The sequence below is a fragment of the Candida dubliniensis genome, chromosome 2 (assembly GCF_000026945.1).
Source record: "Candida dubliniensis CD36 chromosome 2, complete sequence".
Classification (NCBI taxonomy): domain Eukaryota; kingdom Fungi; phylum Ascomycota; class Pichiomycetes; order Serinales; family Debaryomycetaceae; genus Candida; species Candida dubliniensis.
The window spans coordinates 1-18,293 of record NC_012861.1 but is presented as its reverse complement, the minus strand read 5'-3'; the positions used below and the strand labels follow the sequence as shown (position 1 = coordinate 18,293).

Sequence of the window (18,293 nt, the reverse complement as noted above, 5' to 3'; positions counted from 1 at the left end):
TATATCTAATCTTCAGACAACGATTTTCCAATCTTGTGGAACCCTCTGTCAAAGTATAATATTCCGCCAGACTTTTGTGAATAGGTTTTGTTGTGTAGTATATCGACAACGCTTGCGACCCATATTTCGTGATTATCGACAGGGAAGGTGTCTTGGGTTTGGCATATTAATGTTGTTTCGACGTCGTTTAGCACCGGTATTTGTACACCAGCTATATCATAAAACAGGTAGTCGACGCCTTGTTGTAAACGTGTGAATGGCTTTGTCATTTCATGAAACACCTGGCCGTCGATTTTCTCTTCTTTCGTTGCAGCGAGTTTGGTGCCCTTGTTTAGTTTCACACCTTTGGCAAATATTCGACTTAGATGAACGGAGTTTTTGGTGGGTGGTAATACGTGCAATGCAAGGAACTTGTGTTTGTGCAATTCGGTCGAAGTGTATGATGGTAAATGCAAATTGAACTGTATAAGCGGAGATGGGAACACCGATAATGAACATACTGACCCCAAGGTCATGCCATGCAATTCGTTAATGGTTGTAGTTGCAGAAGTCAATATCATTGCTTGAGATGCAGTTCTTCCCATTGCTAGTCGGAATTGTTCCAGAAGACATGATGAGGAGTATTTGCGGAGCCGGTGCATTGAAGACTAGTGGTGTAGGTGGTTTCAAATGTTGAAAAAAAAAAAAGAAAAAAGAAAAACCAAAGAAATCCATTGGATGGATTTGCGACAATGTCGGTCACGTGTGCGACATCATAGATTTTGTGTAATAAAGAACGATTCTGGATGGTTGCACCGCCACCAAAAGGTGATACGCAATGCCAAACGAAGATAAGTAATGCCAACCTATGAAGATGTGGAGGTTTTTGCTTCTACTGGGATTGCGCGTGTTTTTGTTTTTGCTAGAATGGGCGGGTTAATTGAGAATAATTTGCGGAAAAAAAAAAAAAAAAAAAAACAGGAGATTTCCAAGCCTTGTTAGATATCCCCTAGATACTATATATAGTGCAGCATCGCCGAGATTTACCAAGAAATTTTTTTTTTTTTTTTGGCCAACCATGTTATTCTCGTCATTGCTAGTATCAACATTAGTGTCAGTTGCTACTGCTGCCAACGAACAAGTTGAAGCTATCCAGTTTAATAATCTTGGGTTTTCTGGTACCTACAACCAAGTTGAAAAGTTGAGTAATATTTATAAGGATTCGTGTTCATGTGAGGTTAACAAGACACCTGTTTCGTTTTCTGGGACCAATGCGCCATTGAATGAGGAAGTTTCGGTTCATTTCCGTGGTCCGCTTGTGTTGAACAAGTTTGCGTCGTATGTTTCCGATGGGTTCAAGTATGGCGATGATAGTTCTGGTGATTGGAAGAGGTTGAGCTACTATGAAGGGTCGAGTGGGACTAGTGAGAATGTCACGTTTTTGACTAGGGCTGGAAAGAATTCCTCGTGTTTGGGTCTTGGGTTGACGTATGCCGGTACTGATGGTACTTCCAAAGCCGACTCGTCGACTGTTTTGAGTAAAAACACACTTATCAACTCGAACGACGAGTTTGTGATTTTCTCCAACATTAGCTGTGGCAAATCCGGGTACAACAATGATTGTGGAGTCTATCGAAGCGATATTCCTGCGTACCATGGGTTTTATGGTACCACTAAGATGTTTTTGTTTGAGTTTCAAATGCCGAACGAAACCCACACTTCGACGGATATTTCCAACTATAACATGCCGGCAATTTGGCTTTTGAATGCGCATATCCCAAGAACTGCTCAGTATTCAATGAATGCTAATTGTTCGTGCTGGAGATCTGGGTGCGGAGAGTTTGATATATTTGAGGTGATGAACTCGACCGAGTACCTCCACTTGTACAGCACCATCCATGACTACCAAGGGTCAGATGATATTCAGACCGGTATGGCTGCGCCAGCATATATTGAGCGTAGTTTGAGTGGCACTATGAGTGGTGGTGTTGCGTTTGACCTGAGTGGGAATGCGGTGGTTTGGATGTCGAACTCGACGTCTTTTGATGCAACTGTTGGTGCATCTAGTGTCAACTCGTGGGTCAAGAAAGCTGGTGCTGATGTGGCAACTACAATGGCTACAGTCACTGGCCAATCGGCAACTACAAGCAAGAAGAATAGTGGAGTTAGCTATCAGCCATCGTTTATTACAAACTTGATTATGAGCGTGCTTACACTCTGGGTTATTTAGATAGTTATAGATTAACAAAGTCAGTATACGCTAGTATTAACTGTGCGAGGTCGCGGTGGGTGTTGTAGTTGATGAAGGTGTTGAAGGTGCTGTTTACGTATGTGGTACCGCCATCGATACGTACTGGAACGTCCATTGGTTTGAGGATGATGCCATAGTCTCCACATTCCGATGAGTCAGGAAGGAGCGATTCTATTTTCTGTCGGTACAAGGTGTCTATTTGCTCCACGATATCTTTGTCGATGGTGACTCTTGCTTTGGATGATTTGCATTGTTGGATAAACTGTAAGGGCACCAACTTCTGAATTGCCTTGGGCCGGTCAACTATCAACTTAATATATCTAGCACTGTTGATGAGCAATCGACTGGGTTGGGTAGGTGTTTCATGTATGTTTGGTGTTAGGACGTACGTGTTATCTGCCCGATGGCTAACTGTCAATGGAATGCCATTTCCTATGGGTAGGGTGGAGGACGGTGAGTTTGCGTCGAGTCGTGATAGTGCTGCTGCAAAGGGGTTGCTTTTAAGGGAAGGGTAATAACCGCTCTGGTATAATGGTTTAGCATGTTTCTTTGGCCCTCTGAGCCAACGTGTAGGATTGACTAGTATAGGGTGTTTGTATACTTTCATTGTGGAAAATACAATGAAATGGAATTTTTTTTTTTTTTTTGTTTATGTCGCGAATAAGAATGTTTTATACTTGTTTCACAGCTAAATTAGATCAAGGAAAATCATACAGATGACAGGAAACTATAAAAATGAAGTAGGATGACTATGATTGTTGGAAAGTGGTGGTTTTGACACCCATGTATCGTTTATTTAAAATTTTGGTGTTGATACCATTGTGTTTGAGTGCACCAGCTGTGCGTGTTATGGTAGTTACTGCCCCAGTCGAGGTAGTTACTGTCACGAAGGTTTATACGGGAGTGGGAACACAGACATCTGGGGGAATGGCAAGCCCCACCAAGAGTTTAGCACCTAGTTTGGTTGAGACGTCTGTCTCGCCCAGTGCAAGTTCTCCACTGGTCACTGTCAACTCATACTATGACACCATGGCTAAAGTTTGGCAACGGTTTTGGGTTTCGCAAGATGGCAAGTGGAACGATAAAGACTCGATCTGTAATGATGGATATGCGTTACCTGTTTTGTGGACGATGGCTGTGTTAGGGGAGGCAATAATTAAGACAGGCGATGTTTCTGGTCTTGAAGTTACGTTAGACAGAGTAATGGATTACTATGATTCGAACACGAAAGCGTTTCTGGCGTCACCCAACGAGACTGCTGAGGTTTATTCCGATGACAATGCCCAGCTTGCTTGGGTGTTTATTGATGCGTATAAGATGACGGGCAAGAAGAAGTATTTGGGGTATGCCCAGGACATTATATCTTATATTCAGACTCAACAGGGTCCTAATGGTGGGATTATTTGGAGGAAAGATAAAAACTACATTGCGTCGATTTCAACTGCGGAGGCTGCTTTGGCTGCAGTCAGATTATACGATATAACCCATGACCAATCGTTGATTGATTTTGCAACTGATTGTATGGAGTTTATGTTTAAGAATTTGCAGGATCCCAAGGATAAGTTGTTTTACGATGGGACAGATAAGAATGATTTGAGCCAGATCGATAAGGGGAAGTTGACATATACTGTGGGGTGTTCAATCAGCACTCTTGTGTATTTGCACAAGTATAGGGGGGACCCGGATATGTTGGATAAGGCGCTGGAGTTGGCGCTGGCGGCAACGAACTCTGGTGGTGCTTTTTATGACGGCAATGGGCACTGGAATAATAAGTTAGAGTATGTCCATTTATTGTTTGCTGGATTTGCTGATGCGTTTGAGTTGAGTGACCAGTTTGGGGAGTATAAGGATGAGGTGGTGAAGCAAGGGAATTATATTTACGAGTACTTGCAAGATCCTAAGGATGAGGGGTTGTACTTTACTCTGATTTCAAAGTCTACACGCTCTACGTTTGACCAGTATAGTAAACTGTTTAGAGGTGGTTTTGATGAGGACAAGTCGGTCTATTGCAACGACGATCCGTCGCAGCCTGGCAAGAAGAGCTTGTTAGTGAATGCTAGTGCTGTACAGATTTTGTATTTTATACCCAAGTAGAAAAAAAAAAAAAAAAAAAAAAAAAAATTTCCATCGCAATAAAAAAATTTGCTTTCTTTGTAGCACCATGAGAGAAGATACGCTTGAGAGGATATACGACAGACCGTATGAGATCTTTAGTTTAAGAAAGAGCAATGGGGAGTTTTTTAATAAGCTTGTCAAGTCGTTTATAGACCCTTTGGCGAAGAAGTATTCTGTGTTGGATGAGATATATGTAGATGGGTTAGACTCATCGCAGGTTTTTGGACAAACAAAAATGGTTCTCGATGGGGTAGGAGAGGAGTTGCTAGGGGTAATGCTGGAGATAAATAGAGTGGTAGAAAAACCAGAAGAGGAAGAAGGGCAACTGGAAGAGGAAGAAGGGCAACTGGAAGACCTTGAAGAAGAGAAAGAATCTGAACCAGAAGAAGATGAACCGCACCAACAATCCGAAGAAGAACTTGAAGAGGAATCAGAAGAAATCCCAGAAGAGCCAGAATCGGAGACAGAAACATTGACTGACCCTATCCAGAAAGATGCATTTGGTTTGAATGATGGGTTTTTCGATATTGACCAATTCAACAAACAAGTATTGGCAATGGAAAGGGATAATGGCGATGACGAGATAGACTACTTTGATAGTTTGAGTGAAGACGATGAGGAAGAGATGGATTACTACAATGATTTTTACGACAAGCCCGGGAAGTTCAAACCGGCCAAAGAGGAAAAAGAGTTTGAGGAGGAGGATTATGATAATGCAGTGAACTCGGCCATGCTAGATTTGTTTGCTGAAGATGAGCAACCAGCAGAGAGCTTGTCGTCATTTGAGAAACAACAAAAATCGATCCAAGCTGAGATTGCCAAGTTGGAAGCTGAATTGGTTGCAGATAAGAAATGGACAATGAAGGGTGAGATTACGTCTAATGAGAGACCCCAAGAATCTTTGTTGGAGGAGACCGAGATTGCATTTGACCGTACTGCCAAACCTGTTCCAGTAATAACCGAGGAGTCGACCCAGACGTTGGAAGACCTTATTCGTAAACGTATTAAGGAGGACGAGTTTAATGATTTGCCCAGACGTATAATAACCGACATTTCGAAATTCCACAAAGCGCCCAAAGCTGAGGTTTCAGAGCAGAAATCGTCCAAATCATTAGCTGAGTTGTATGAGGATGAGTATAATAATGTTGATGCGCAGCAGGAATCGATCAACGAAGAGGTGAAGAAACAGCATGACGAGATTAGCGAATTGTTTACCAAGGTGACTCATAAGCTTGATGCATTGTGCTCGGCGCACTTTATTCCTAAACCGCATCAGGCCAAGACCATCGATATTAAGGTCAGTCCAGTGGTTAGCATGGAAGATGCACAGCCGTTGCATGTATCTAGTGAAGCGAGGTTGGCGCCACAAGAGATATATAAGATTGGTGATGATAAGGGTAAAGAAGTGCAGTTAAAGTCGGGGTTGTCGTATTCGAAGGATGAGTTGAGTCGTGACGATAAACAGAGGTTGAGACGGGCCAAGAAGAGAAAGAAGGCCAAGGTGTTTAACGATGCCAAGCGCCAGAAGAAGGATAGTGTTGTGGATACGTTGGCCAGTGCAAAGAATGTTACGGTGATTGGCCACAAGGGTGAGATGAGAGATGTTAGAGGTAATCTTAAGAAGGATGGGGGAGTGCAGAGCTCAAATAGGTTTAAGTTGTAGTCGTCGTGTAGTGCCGAAAATAAACAATCGACAAGAAAAAAAAAAAAAAAAAAAAAAAAAAAAAAAAAAGTTAATCTGGTGGCTCTTTTCCAACCATGATTACGATTGACTTTTTTCTTAAGTTGGTTACTTTGCCATATACTGTGACCAAGACGGTGTTGCAGTATTATACTGTTGGGACGGTGTATTCGCGTACCAATCGGGAGTTCCAGGGGTCGTTGTGGAAGAATGTGTTGTTGTCGGTGCAGTACCATGTTTCGGGCAACTATAAGAAACAGAATATCAAGGCGGTGGTGTACCAGCCCATTGAGAGGGTCATTGCCAAGTTTAAGAAACACCCGTTGGCTTTGGCGTTGAACCATTTTGGGGAGAAGTTTGATGAGTATAGTTTTTGGATCCACAAGTCGGAGGACCCAAATGCCAAGGTGTTGATTTATATTCATGGTGGTGGGTACTTGTTGAACATGTTTGAGTCGCAGTTTGTTTTTGTTGCTGCGTTGCACTATGCGTTGGATGATCGTGCTGCAGAGAAGACGTCGATTTTGGTGGTGGACTATTCGTTGACGATGTTTGATTCTGTGTACCCGACACAGTTGTATGAGCATTTAGTTACGTATCACAATTTGGTGGCTCAGGGGTATAAGGAGATTATGTTGTTGGGCGACTCTGCTGGAGCCCACATGTCGTTGAGTTTAGCACGAGCCATTGCGTATCCTGAGGAAGTGGAAGACCAGTTGGCCCGCCATGGGTTTAAGGTTGGGTTTAGTGTTGGCGACTTGCCGCAACCGGAGACGTTGATATTAGTTTCGCCGTGGGTGCAACCATGTACCGAGCCCAAACTTCCGCCAAGACACGGGTGTGACGTGTGGGGCGATTTGGGTGCACAAGATACTACCATGGGAGAGTTGTATGCCGGTGATAACGATAAGCTGGTGATTAACAATTTCTTGACGTTTACGAATACGACATGGGCCGAGCACTGGAAGGAGGTGGCTGCGTTGAACAACGGCAATACGTTAATGATTGTAGGAGAGAGAGAGGTGTTGCGTGATGGGGTTGACGACTTTTACGAGATTATCAAGGGCAGTGTTGAGTATTATACTGAGCCCGGTGGGATACATGCTGGGTTGGTTTATGTTGAGAGCTTGGATTATGTTAGCAAACACGGGGCGCAGAGAGCAATTGAGGGGGATTTCACGGATAAGTTTGCATATAATTTAGTGGCAAAGTTTATTAATGAGCGAGTATAGAGTATAGAAAATGTAAACAATTGGTTGCAAAAAAAAAAAAAAGGAGATGTATATATAAAGGGGGGATGTATCCATGTAATTTTTATTTTTTTTTTTTTTTTTGCCCAGCAATGATCTTCTTAGTTTTAGTTTGCTTGTTTGTGCTTGTCAGAGGTGGATTGGTTAAGAATGAGGTTGATAGTGTTGGGTATCGGTTTAGTTTGGGTGTGGAGACAGGTAACTCTATCTATAAGGTGTTTGAGATTGGTGATGGCCAGTTATTTCATGGAAACACCACCGTGCAATGTTTGACTGGGAATAGCACGTACCAAACACCCGATCCGTGTGGGAACTGTGAGCTGGCTGCATATTGCAAGGTTAGAAAGTCGCCACAATACATTGTGCTTACCTCGGGGGTGTTACGTAATCAGAGAGGAGCTATTGGAGAGATTGTTGCCAACCACCAGTTTCAATTTGATTTGCCATCGCAGCCAGATGCGTTGTTTAATAAAGGTTGGTCGATTGTTTCGTGGAATGGCAAACTGTTGCTTGCACTTAATGGGGATACTCAATTCTGGCACTGTCAGGCTGGCACCAATGGGTTGTACAAGTTGTATAATGCGTCGATTGGCGGGCAGTGTTCGCCAGTGTATATTGTGGTGTTGCAGCAAGTTTGGTGATTTTGGGGTGTAATTTTCGGTTTTGACTCTGTCAATAGGTTTTGTATAGTGTGGTTAACCACGCAAATTTGAATGTCGAAAAATGGTTTAGTGGTGTAGCGGTATCACGTTTCCTTCACACGGAAAAGGTCTCGAGTTCGATCCTCGGCTAGATCATTGGCCCGAAAGGGTAATTTTTTTACTCAACAAGTATTTTTTTTACCACACAGACAGATGAAAAGATTACAAAGAGTGTTCGATGAAGGGGGTGTAATGAGATCACAGCGGCTGTCTCTGTATATTACCAAAGAGATGGGCGATTGCTAAAGGTTGTTCGTTTTTTTTTTTTGGGTTATTTTGTAGTGAAAGTTCACCGAAAAACACGCAGACAAACTAATCTACAAGTATATCAAAGATTAGCCCGTTGGTTGATCCAAAACATGTTAATATCTAGTTACGGTAAACTGTACCATCTAGGTGCTCTCATTAGACGACTATGTTGCTGCATAATGACTACCAAGCCCTCTAATTAATCTAACGCAAATTGTAAAAAGCATTCGTTGCTGTGTTGCATCGGTACAGGCAATCATCTGTAGAACCAGCATCCGTAGAACATCCTACATCCGCAACATGGGGGTGACAAGCACCCCCATGGGAGAATAACTTGATTTGGATTAGACATACGTTTTAGAAATAGTGCACGACCTATGATTAACCCAAAAAAAATATTTCATCATTTCAACACAATTGATCGAAAACAACTGGAATAGAAAGCACACATGTTGGAATGGCAAAGTCAATAGTGCCGGATCATGTTGAGGAGTCGTTTGGTGTGTCCACTACCCATATTGGGCACTTGTGGGATATCACCCAGAGTATCAATAGGGAGGTGGGATCACGATATCCTCGAATTATACGTTTAATGTGAATAGAGTTTGCGTTGTACTTGATTGGCCAGCACGGTTACATGGGCAGCCCTATTAAGTTTGAGGATAGTTTTACGTGTTTGTGGAGATGGGAGATGTGATGCAAGACTTGTACCTGATCGATATGGAGAGTGTTGAGGCTTATGCGCTCAACGGGACACATCGAAACTTATATTCCTAAGGCCGTTCTTGAGAAGATGGAAATAAAGGGCAGGTATGTGGCTATCCAGTTAAGTTTTGAGGTTGAGTTTAAAATACAAGCTTGTGAAGGATGGCAATAAATATGATGGAGGTTAGTCACGATGAGGTGATGATAAGGGTGATCTTAGAGCAGGAGAAGCCAGTGCTGGTAGAGCTGCCATTATGTTTATCGAGAAGTGCAACGGTTAAGTTACGAGCAAAGGATAAGGAGTTTACTCATCGAATGGGGATAAGGTTCATTTTGGGGATATTTTGTGAGAAACAGGATCGAAAATACAGAGATAAATTGTTCAAAAATGAGTTTTGATCTTAACAAATATGGAACAGATCAATTGATTAGAAGTTAAATGAAATCTACTGTAATCGATTAAAAGCAAACAGGTCTATTTGAAAGGAAACAACAAGCAATCAACTGTATTTGATTTAGATATCAATCTTAAAAACGAACAATTCTAGTTGATTATTCTCTAACTCAAAACAAACAGCTCTACTTGGCCTGTCTATAAACCTAGAGAATAAACAACTATATCTGGCTCGTATATCAATCTAGAAATTACAATAGCGTTTTTGGTTGGCATGTGAAGCTACAACAAATATACTCAAACTGACTACTCTAAAGGTTTTCTCAACCCTGAATTGCATCCGTTCAAGTTCTCTCTACACCTGGATTGCATCCGTACAAGTTAGACATCCGTAGCTGTGTAGCATCCGTACCAGTCTTCATCCGTACAACATCCCGAGGGGGTGACAAGCACCCCCAATTTTCAATAAGCTGGGGCATCCGTACGGTTTGGTTAATTGGTGTGTGCACTTACCAGGCAATACAAAAAGAAAAAACGAACAACCAAAAAAAAAAAATTTTCATTCTACACAACAACTACTCTTCACCAGAAGGGGGCCCAGTTGGGGGCCAAACACCTCTCAAAAAGAAACTACCAAGACAACTTATTATTGTTATCCCAAATTTATCATTTTCAACAATGGAGGATGTTATTACAAATATTGGCAATATACCATCGAAAGCAAGTGGGTCCTTTGCGTTCAGTTCTTACATACAAGTACACCCTGAAGGCTCGTTTATAAAACACTAGCGTCTTCATATTATTGCATTCAGAGAGTTTAAGTTTCGTTTTTAATCATGACAACCAACCCGCCGACCATGGCAGAGAAGTTGGTGCATCTTGCAGACGAGCTGCCACCGCCACCACCGAAGAAGGGGAGTACCAAGACGGGCACGTACGGCCACCAGTTGGCCAAAGCAAAAAAGAAATAGAAATGGAGCCCCATGCAGATACCGACCGTGAGTTGGAGGAGTTGGAAAACATGGTAACATACGTGAAGAACATTGGAGCAAGCCAATGGCCTGCTATGTTGAATAGATTAGACTGCGCCAGTAAGGCGTTTATTAGAGAATGTGTCTCCGAGTGACCCGCGACTTTTTCCCCATGTGGATCCCTTGGATTCTCCGGTTCAACTGAAAAAACAAAGGTTCTAAAGCAAGTATAAACAAAAGAGGTGACAATGGATTTCCCTGTCTTACCCCTCTGTCCAACTTGAATTCTTCAGAAGTCTTGTTATTCACCAGGACTTGTCCCTTATGTCCACTTGTTATGGCCATGCAAAACAGTATTGTCCTCGGTCCCAAATTGAACTTTTTGAGTACCTGCTTGAGATACAGGTGGTCCAATGAAGCAAAGGCTTTTGCCATATCCACGAGGATTGCCCCCGGCCCACTAATTTTTCTTTTGTGTTTGTTCATTTCATCTATTACCAATTGGATTTTCTGAGAAGCATCGCTGATTGTCCTGCCGGATAAAAATCCGTGTTGGTTTGGACTGATATAATTTGTGAGAATTTTCTGAAACCTACTATTATAGACCAGGCTAATTAATCTGATGGCACAATCTATTATACTTATGGGTCTGGTATTGTTTATGTGGTTTGATTTACCTTTTTTGGGAATGAGGTTGATGATGATGTTTTGTAACTCCTGGGGGAGTTTTCCACTATTTTGAATTTCTTCACTTACGTTGACCAAGATGGGTCCAATCACATCCCAGCATATCTTGATAAACCGGAAATTGAATCCATCCTCCCCTGGAGCAGAAGAGGCGGATTTTCCTGTTAGTTCATCTGTTAATTCATTCAATGTGATGGGAGCATCTAACTTGGCTCTTTCGTCGTTGGTTACTTTGGTTGTAAATTCTTTTAAATAATGGGTGATGTTGTTGGGTATGTTTGGAGATTTTTTGTACAATGTTTCCATGAAATGCTTGGCAATTATTAGAATTTCGTCAGTGGTTTCGGCTATAGAGCCATCCACGTCTTCCATTTTAAGTATTGCCTTATTTTTTGGTTTGGTTTTGCCGTCGAATCTGACTCTTAAGTCATCAAAGGTGTCCGAGTCTAATTCTTTCTCCACTTTCTTGTATCGTTTGGTTTTGGTTAGTTTTGCAATTGTTTGTTTAAGTTGTTTCCAATTCTTTGGTTTATTTTTGATAATGTCCTTAATGAACAATGGGTTTTCCATAAGGTTGTCTCTGATGATAAACCTAGGTCTTCCCATGTCAATAATTGGTTTATTGCTTATTTTAACTGTGATTGCAATAAGGTCATGTGTGGATTTGATTGTTGTTAATTTTTCTTGGTGGAATTCCCCCACATCGATTGTTTCACTGATGTGAAACCTGTCAATTCTCCTGTTGTTATGAGGGTTATTATTCTTGTGGTTTTTTTGTGTTGGGAATAGTGACCTGAAGACATCCTTGAGTTGGAGTTGATGGTAGAGTTCTAATGATAGTTTCCTCGAACCAGCCTCTCCCGGTTTGTCTGCACCCTCGTAACTCCTATCTAGAGTTTTCGAGAGAATGTGGTTAAAATCCCCACCCCATATAATGGGTTTATCTTTCGTTAAATTTTCGGATAGGCATGTTGTAAGTGCCTTTTGTTGTTTTGATTTGTCTGCGATTGGGTAGTAGGTATTGATCAAGTGATATTTCTTTTTATTGATCGTAACCAATGCATCACTGAGATAAGGAGGTAGTTGAATTCCTATATCAATCACATGTTGTTTGTGGACTTTGATAAGTCCGTTGATTTTGTGGTGTATGATAATTCCGGTTTTTTCAGAAAATATCAAGGTTGTTGGTAAGTTAAGTTTTTTGATTATTTTTATATTTGACTCATTCAATTCTTGGAGGAATAGAATGTCATATTTTTCAATTAGTTCTTGTGGAGCTAATACATTTTGGGTCTTTTCACAGTTGAATGACCCGACGTTGACGTACTCAGTACTGACTCTCATTTTTAATCTGAATAAATTGGTTGATTGTTTCTTCTGGTACATCAACATTAGTAATTCCATCTTGGTAGTCTTCTGTTTCCATGTTATCATCTTCTGAATCTTGTTCAGAAACTTCATCCATGGTTTCATCAGTATAATCAGCATCATTTTCATCATCTTCTTCAGAAGACATGGATACCGGGTTTTGTGCTGGTTTTCTTATTCTTGGGACTTTTCTTTCTTCCAAGATAGTTATCTCCTCATCCTCCTTAGAGGTTTCGTTCATCCACACACTTTCCAATGGTTTTACTGGTTTTGGTGTGGTGACAGTGGAGTTGTTGGTGTAGTTTATTTTGTTAAGGCCTTCAACGACCGGTTCAGTGTGTTCCCTGATGGTTGGAACCCAGTTTGTAACAACAGTTTTAAATGGGTCAGTGTTTTCACTGGGAGTTTGAACACCATCTTGGGAGACAGGTTCTGTTGGGGCAGTGATTGCACTTGTGTTTTGAACCTTTCCAGGTTCGGCTGAAGTAGTTTTGCCTTGTTCGGCTGGAGTAGTTGGGCCTTGGTCGGCTGGTAAGTTTTTAGTAGTCCCTTGATTGGTTGAAATAGTTTGGCCTTGATTGGCTGGTGAGTTTTTTGGTGGGTATCCAGGGATCTGGACCCTCCTCTTTTTTTTGTTTTTTGATATGAGTGTATAACCGGTGGTCTTTGCTACCTTGGCCTCTTGTGCCTCCATGTAGGCAAAGTGGCCACCAGTGGAGTGAGAGTTCTCATTGCAACGGAAGCAGTGGTTTCCATAGGTGCATGTCCATCTTGTGTGACCTAACGTACGACAAGTGGTGCAGAATTTAGCCGTAGAGGCAAGGTCTAATCTCCTGGTTTTCCAAAAGTACCTTGTCTTTTTTGGCATCCGGTTCCCTGACCAACCAATCATAAAGAATGATGCGGTGGTCTCCCCGTATCTTGACTTAGTACTTCCTTTAACTGCTTCGTTTTTGCAACTTTTCAAGACTGTAAAGTCTATATCCTCCCCTCCTTTAACTGGTATATTGGCTCTCAGCTTTAATGTTGATCTCCACTTTTTGCTTTTGTTGTTGAAAAATGATTCAATGTATCTTTCTACTTGCCAGTCTGGAACTCCGTGACTTAAACGGAAAATACCTATATTATCATGTTGAATGTTTTGGATAGTTAATTTGATTGGTCCTTTTTCGGTTTCAATCATTGGGTATTTTTTAATAAAGTGTTCGACAACCGTTTGAGTGTCGAGTTTTGGAAATAATTCGTTGGATTCTTGAACTATGTCGTGGTATTCGACCCTGTAGGTTTCATCATTCATTTCATTGACCCTGCAGTTGTCTTCTTTAGCAATATACAACATTGCTTTGTCCATCTACCGCTACCCGCGCATTTTTGACCACATGTGCTAACAAAGTTTGTTAGCTTGACCACATGTTTTTTTCTTGACCACATTTCTTGACCACATGTTTGTTAGCACTTATAATTTGCCCAATTTTGGTGGTAGCGCAAAAGTAAAGGTACCATATGAATCTACAGAACCCAGGGAGGTAAACTATATAGTTTTTAGGTTTATAACTTTAATATACACAGATCTGTTCTTGATCAGAAAAAGGTTAAAAATTCAAGGGCAGGAGAAAAAATGATTTTTTTGCGCGCACGACCCGAAAAATCAAAATTTTTTGAAAAACAGTGATTTTTGGTTGTTTTTGGAAAAGCACAGGAAGAGCAGTACAAGAGGTGGTGAATTGATAGCTGGTAGAGTGCTAGCTAGGTCAATGAATTTGTGGTTGAAAAACAAACCATAATTGCACCTTGTTTGTGAGGCATGTTATTAATGATTTTCTTTGACCACATGTTTTTAGGTAGCGCCGAGTTTTGACCACATTTTTTTTCTCTGGTTGACCACATTTTGGGTAGCGCCAAAGAGCGCAGATTTGAAGGGCACTGATTTTTTGACCACAGGTTTGACCGCACATATTTTTTGAGCACAGGTTTTCTTTGAGCACACATTTTGTTTGACCGCAGATTTTTGACCACACATTTTTCTTTGAGCGCTGATTTTTCTTTGACCACACATTTTCTTTGACCGCAGATTTTTTCTATGAGCACTGATTTTTTCTTTGACCACACATATTCTTTGACCACAGATTTTGTTTGACCACTGATTTTTGACCACACATTTTTTCTTTGACCATACTACTAAAGAAATTTATGAAATTTTAGAAGAGGACGAATATGAAGACAGTGATGAAGAGTTTGAAGAAGTTGTCGAAGAAGAGGTACTGGTCATTGAGCCAGAAACAGCAAGAGAGATGTTGTACAATCTTCATGTTTCAGATAAATTTTTTAGACTTGGTCCTCATACATTATATTACTACGGTTTGATCATTGAGGAAAGCAAATAAAGTCATACAATGTAGTAAAAAATAAAAAGATTATACAAAGTTTGGGTGACAACCCGTTGACCAAATTGGACAAGAATATCAGGCTCCATAACACCGACTTGTTTAAAATTGTCCAACCGAAAACCATGGAGGTTGATAGCGTTGAGGTTATGGGGACAAAAGTTTCGCTTGGTAATCAAAAGTACATCATTGTATATGCGTCCAAGGTTGCTGTTACGGGAACTAATTTCAGTATGAAACCTAATTTTGGTGACCGTGGTTTGCTGTCTCGAGGGTCTGTTATTCAACAGCATTTTGGTGATGTTATTTTTGGTGAAGAGTTGTATGCCAATGAAGTCACAACTGGTTTGGCTGATCAAGGAACTAAAGTTTTCAAGTATCTTTATGAAAAAATCAAAAATGATCCAATAGTCGCATCATACACCGGTTCGAGTGTTGCGTTTAGAGATGGTACCGATCGTTTTATAAGAAGAATACAATTGAACACACTTTCCCGGTATGCGACATTATTTGGCAAATTTTTGTCCTTATTAAATGCCAGTGGAACGTTGGAGCACTGCAAAGATGTTCAAGAACGGTTTACTGTTGATTGTTATCAGAGTACTGAGTTGTTGGCTGAAGATATTACCAAGTTTATCAAAGACCAGTGTTGGCACTACTTTGTTTCGAGTATTAATCCCTTTGGTTTTATTCAATTTCAAGACAAACAATTATTAGTTATATGACCACGATACTCGATGCACTCAAATATCTTATTAAAATGAGTTTATACTTGATTTTAAAAAGGGAAGAATTTGAAGCATTTGCAAACTGTCCATACGTATGGAAACGTGATTTGGGAACTACAAAATTTTTTTTTGGTGCGAATTTTGTTAGTGCGCGATTTGGGAATTACAAGGAATTTTGGGAATTACAAATGGGAATTACAAAGATTTACCAGAACAAAAAGTACCAGTTCTGAGGAGGTGTGGAGGTGTGTGTAGGTGATTTTGGTGTGTAGAAATTCAATGCACTTGGTTTGAGAGTGATCGGAGCAGTGTGTGTAGAGATATGAACAGAAATAGATTTTTTTGGGAATTACAAAAACATGGTCATTTGTATGGGAAAAACATGTCGCGCGACTTTTTTTGTAATTCCCAGAATGTCGTGTCTAGCTTTCAGAGTGGTTTTTGTAATTCCCGGATTTAAGGGAGGGCAAAAAATGGGGATAAATCCGGACGAGAAAAAAGATTTGGGCTCAACTTGACAAAAAATCCGAGAGAAAAGTTATTTGAGGTTGAGGGTTGGGTTGAAATCTGTTAGCAAAATTAAACAAAGAATCACTGAACAATAAACAATGAAGATTAGAAGTGATATCAGAGAAGAAGAAAAGCAAAACAATTAACAAGAAGAGTCAATGGAACGTTGGTTTTTAAAAGTTTCAGGATTTGTGCAAGTAAAAACGGCGAAAAGAGGAGAAGTTTATAAAAGTAAAGGTATCTGCTATGACCTGTTGCTGTACAATGGTGGGTATTAAGGGAGGGCAATCTATAAGCAGATGTTAGTACTGGTTAGTACTTTTTAATGTCACACAACAACTCTTTTGCAACATGACGCGTAAAAAAAAGGGTTCCGGATTTTTGTAGATCTGTAAACAACAAACAACTATGAGTGATACCGAATTTGAGTATAACTTTAAAGGAGTTCAGAGGCTGAGCCAGGAGAGATGGGACGGTTAAAGTTGGGTAGCTAGGTCAATTAAGATGGGTTTTGTAGAATATTGTGTGTGGTTCGCTCTTTTTCACTGAGTTATTACGGCGTCAGAAAACAAGGTGGCAGGAGAAACAACAAAGGGTTATAGTGCAAGGATTAACGACTAGTGTCTTGATTGAGTAGTATGTGAACTATATAAATTGTGCTACTTAAATAGTCTCAAGAGCAGATATGTATGATGCAACGTGATATCAGCTACAATGACTATGGTGCGTGTTATCATAATAAGCTATTGGTGAGAGCATGTCTACTAGCTAACATGTAGAGCTATTTAGAGCAGATCAGAGCTGGGACTAGCAGAGTATTTTATTGATGTTGTAAGAATTTAGGTTCATTTTTACAAGAATGTTGACTTAAAAAAGATCAAAGGGGATTTTTTCTTCTGTGGGAAATCTCTTGAGGGTTTATTTAGACAGAAAACAATGTTTATTTAAGCTAGAACATTTTTTTCCGGATTAGGAAACGACTCTCCCGGTTGTCTAATTCGCGAGTCGACGAGCATTTACAGCTGGCAAAAAAAAAAAAAAAATGACAACAATCAACTAATACTCTTATTTTCTTTGTCACTTCACTATCACAGGCATGATAAAGCTACTACTGATATGAAAATGGAGAAACGGAATACATGAAACTTTGAAATAAAGCAGAACTGATATTAGCTAGGAATGCTGGATTCTGAAATGGTTTAGCAAGGATGGAACTTATTGGCAATGTTCAAACTCAAATCTAACACAATTGGCTTAATCTAAGATGGTCTGAAATTGCACATCTGGGGGGAGAGACAGTAATATTTGTTACTACAAGAAGTGTTACTATCAGAACATGATCGGTCAAGACAAGAAAAAGAATTGTACTATTCATTGTTGAGAAAAAGATAGAATGTTTTTTTTTAAGGAAAGACAGTTTCAATTGATTCAATGGGTATATCTCAGTGTTCTGGAATAGATTGGCAGAGGACTCGACAATTGAAACAAACAACGTCCGGGAAGAATAGACAAGACAATCACACAGGAGAGTAGTAATAACTTCTTGTTGCATATACTTCAATTCTTTGGTTCAAATGTCAATCAAAATTGTCAGTCTGGTAATGTTCAGTGTCAAACTAATCTGGGATCTAATGCAATTGGCTTAATCAAAGCACATGTGGAGGGAAATGCAGTCATATTTGCAAGAATTTGAAGTGTTATCGATTTCGTGGCTAGCCAGGGAATATACGAGAAGAAGTTGTATTATGCATTATGCATTGTTGAGAAATAGACAAAATGCTCTTTTTCAAGGAAAGCACTTTCAATAGATTCAATGGCAATATTGCAGTGTTCAGAAACAGATTGGCAGAAGATTTGACAATTAAAAGAAACAACGTCCGGGAAGAATAGACAAGACAATCACACAGGCATGAATTTGGTGCACTTGCTTAAATTCAATGGCTATATCTCAGTGTTCCGGAATAGATTGGCAGAATATTAGAAAATTGGAAAAGACATCATTCAGCAAAAATAGACAATCACACAGGAGAGTAGTAATAACTTCTTGTTGCATCTACTTCAATTCTTTGGTTGAAATGTGAATCAAATTTGTCAGTTTGTTAAATCAACATCACAATTCATGGAGAAGTCGAGGAAACTGTTAAACTTGTCATAATTCAAAAATTGATAACAAGAGAAATGATTAATAGAGAAGAATATGACAATGAAATTGGGAAGAGTGAAAGAGTAGGAAGTTATTGACAATGAGACACAATTACGAGCAGAACTCACGGAGCATAAATTGGAGTCTAGGTTAACTGCTCTCAAGCTATAAGGGATC

General features: G+C 40.2%; 8 protein-coding genes, 1 non-coding gene and 1 pseudogene across 9 annotated transcripts, besides 3 other annotated features; 7 read left to right on the top strand and 3 right to left on the bottom strand. All coding sequences in view use genetic code 12, as the record gives it.

The window, feature by feature from the left end:
* Positions 1-5: 5 nt before the first annotated feature.
* On the bottom strand, positions 6-641 carry CD36_15100 (NADH-dependent oxidoreductase, putative; the record flags this gene model as incomplete). Its single annotated transcript, XM_002417944.1, has 1 exon — positions 6-641. The coding sequence occupies one exon, from the start codon at positions 639-641 to the stop codon at positions 6-8; it is 636 nt and encodes a 211-aa protein (XP_002417989.1).
* Positions 642-1,057: 416 nt separating this feature from the next.
* Positions 1,058-2,209, top strand: CD36_15090 (GPI-anchored cell wall protein, putative; the record flags this gene model as incomplete). The annotated part of the gene is made up of 1 exon (XM_002417943.1): positions 1,058-2,209. One exon carries the CDS (start codon positions 1,058-1,060, stop codon positions 2,207-2,209), a length of 1,152 nt encoding a protein of 383 aa, XP_002417988.1.
* Positions 2,210-2,213: 4 nt separating this feature from the next.
* On the bottom strand, positions 2,214-2,837 carry CD36_15080 (conserved hypothetical protein; the record flags this gene model as incomplete). Its single annotated transcript, XM_002417942.1, has 1 exon — positions 2,214-2,837. The coding sequence occupies one exon, from the start codon at positions 2,835-2,837 to the stop codon at positions 2,214-2,216; it is 624 nt and encodes a 207-aa protein (XP_002417987.1).
* A 176-nt stretch (positions 2,838-3,013) lies between these two features.
* CD36_15070 (alpha-1,6-mannanase, putative) lies at positions 3,014-4,324 on the top strand (the record flags this gene model as incomplete). Its single annotated transcript, XM_002417941.1, has 1 exon — positions 3,014-4,324. One exon carries the CDS (start codon positions 3,014-3,016, stop codon positions 4,322-4,324), a length of 1,311 nt encoding a protein of 436 aa, XP_002417986.1.
* Positions 4,325-4,391: 67 nt separating this feature from the next.
* On the top strand, positions 4,392-6,008 carry CD36_15060 (U3 small nucleolar ribonucleoprotein protein, putative; the record flags this gene model as incomplete). The annotated part of the gene is made up of 1 exon (XM_002417940.1): positions 4,392-6,008. One exon carries the CDS (start codon positions 4,392-4,394, stop codon positions 6,006-6,008), a length of 1,617 nt encoding a protein of 538 aa, XP_002417985.1.
* A 95-nt stretch (positions 6,009-6,103) lies between these two features.
* Positions 6,104-7,258, top strand: CD36_15050 (esterase/lipase, putative; the record flags this gene model as incomplete). Its single annotated transcript, XM_002417939.1, has 1 exon — positions 6,104-7,258. The coding sequence occupies one exon, from the start codon at positions 6,104-6,106 to the stop codon at positions 7,256-7,258; it is 1,155 nt and encodes a 384-aa protein (XP_002417984.1).
* Positions 7,259-7,323: 65 nt separating this feature from the next.
* On the top strand, positions 7,324-7,917 carry CD36_15040 (conserved hypothetical protein; the record flags this gene model as incomplete). The annotated part of the gene is made up of 1 exon (XM_002417938.1): positions 7,324-7,917. The coding sequence occupies one exon, from the start codon at positions 7,324-7,326 to the stop codon at positions 7,915-7,917; it is 594 nt and encodes a 197-aa protein (XP_002417983.1).
* Positions 7,918-8,001: 84 nt separating this feature from the next.
* On the top strand, positions 8,002-8,073 carry tRNA-Val (CAC). Its single transcript has one exon. It is a non-coding gene; the product is annotated as a tRNA-Val (tRNA).
* Positions 8,074-10,355: 2,282 nt separating this feature from the next.
* Positions 10,356-10,453: a mobile genetic element (partial ORF1 (subtelomeric)).
* On the bottom strand, positions 10,429-13,702 carry CD36_15030 (polyprotein of l1-like non-ltr retrotransposon zorro 1 (frameshifted), probable; the record flags this gene model as incomplete). Its single annotated transcript, XM_002417937.1, is given in 2 exon segments — positions 10,429-12,312; positions 12,314-13,702. Coding segments are annotated over 2 exon segments (3,273 nt in total).
* Positions 10,465-13,702: a mobile genetic element (5' truncated ORF1 + 3' truncated ORF2 (subtelomeric)).
* Positions 13,703-14,648: 946 nt separating this feature from the next.
* Positions 14,649-15,440, top strand: CD36_15020 (annotated as a pseudogene).
* Positions 14,649-15,440: a sequence feature (in-frame stop codons, partial sequence, appears to be degenerate pseudogene;~Similar to C. albicans YRF1, (HPR5)).
* Positions 15,441-18,293: the final 2,853 nt, after the last annotated feature.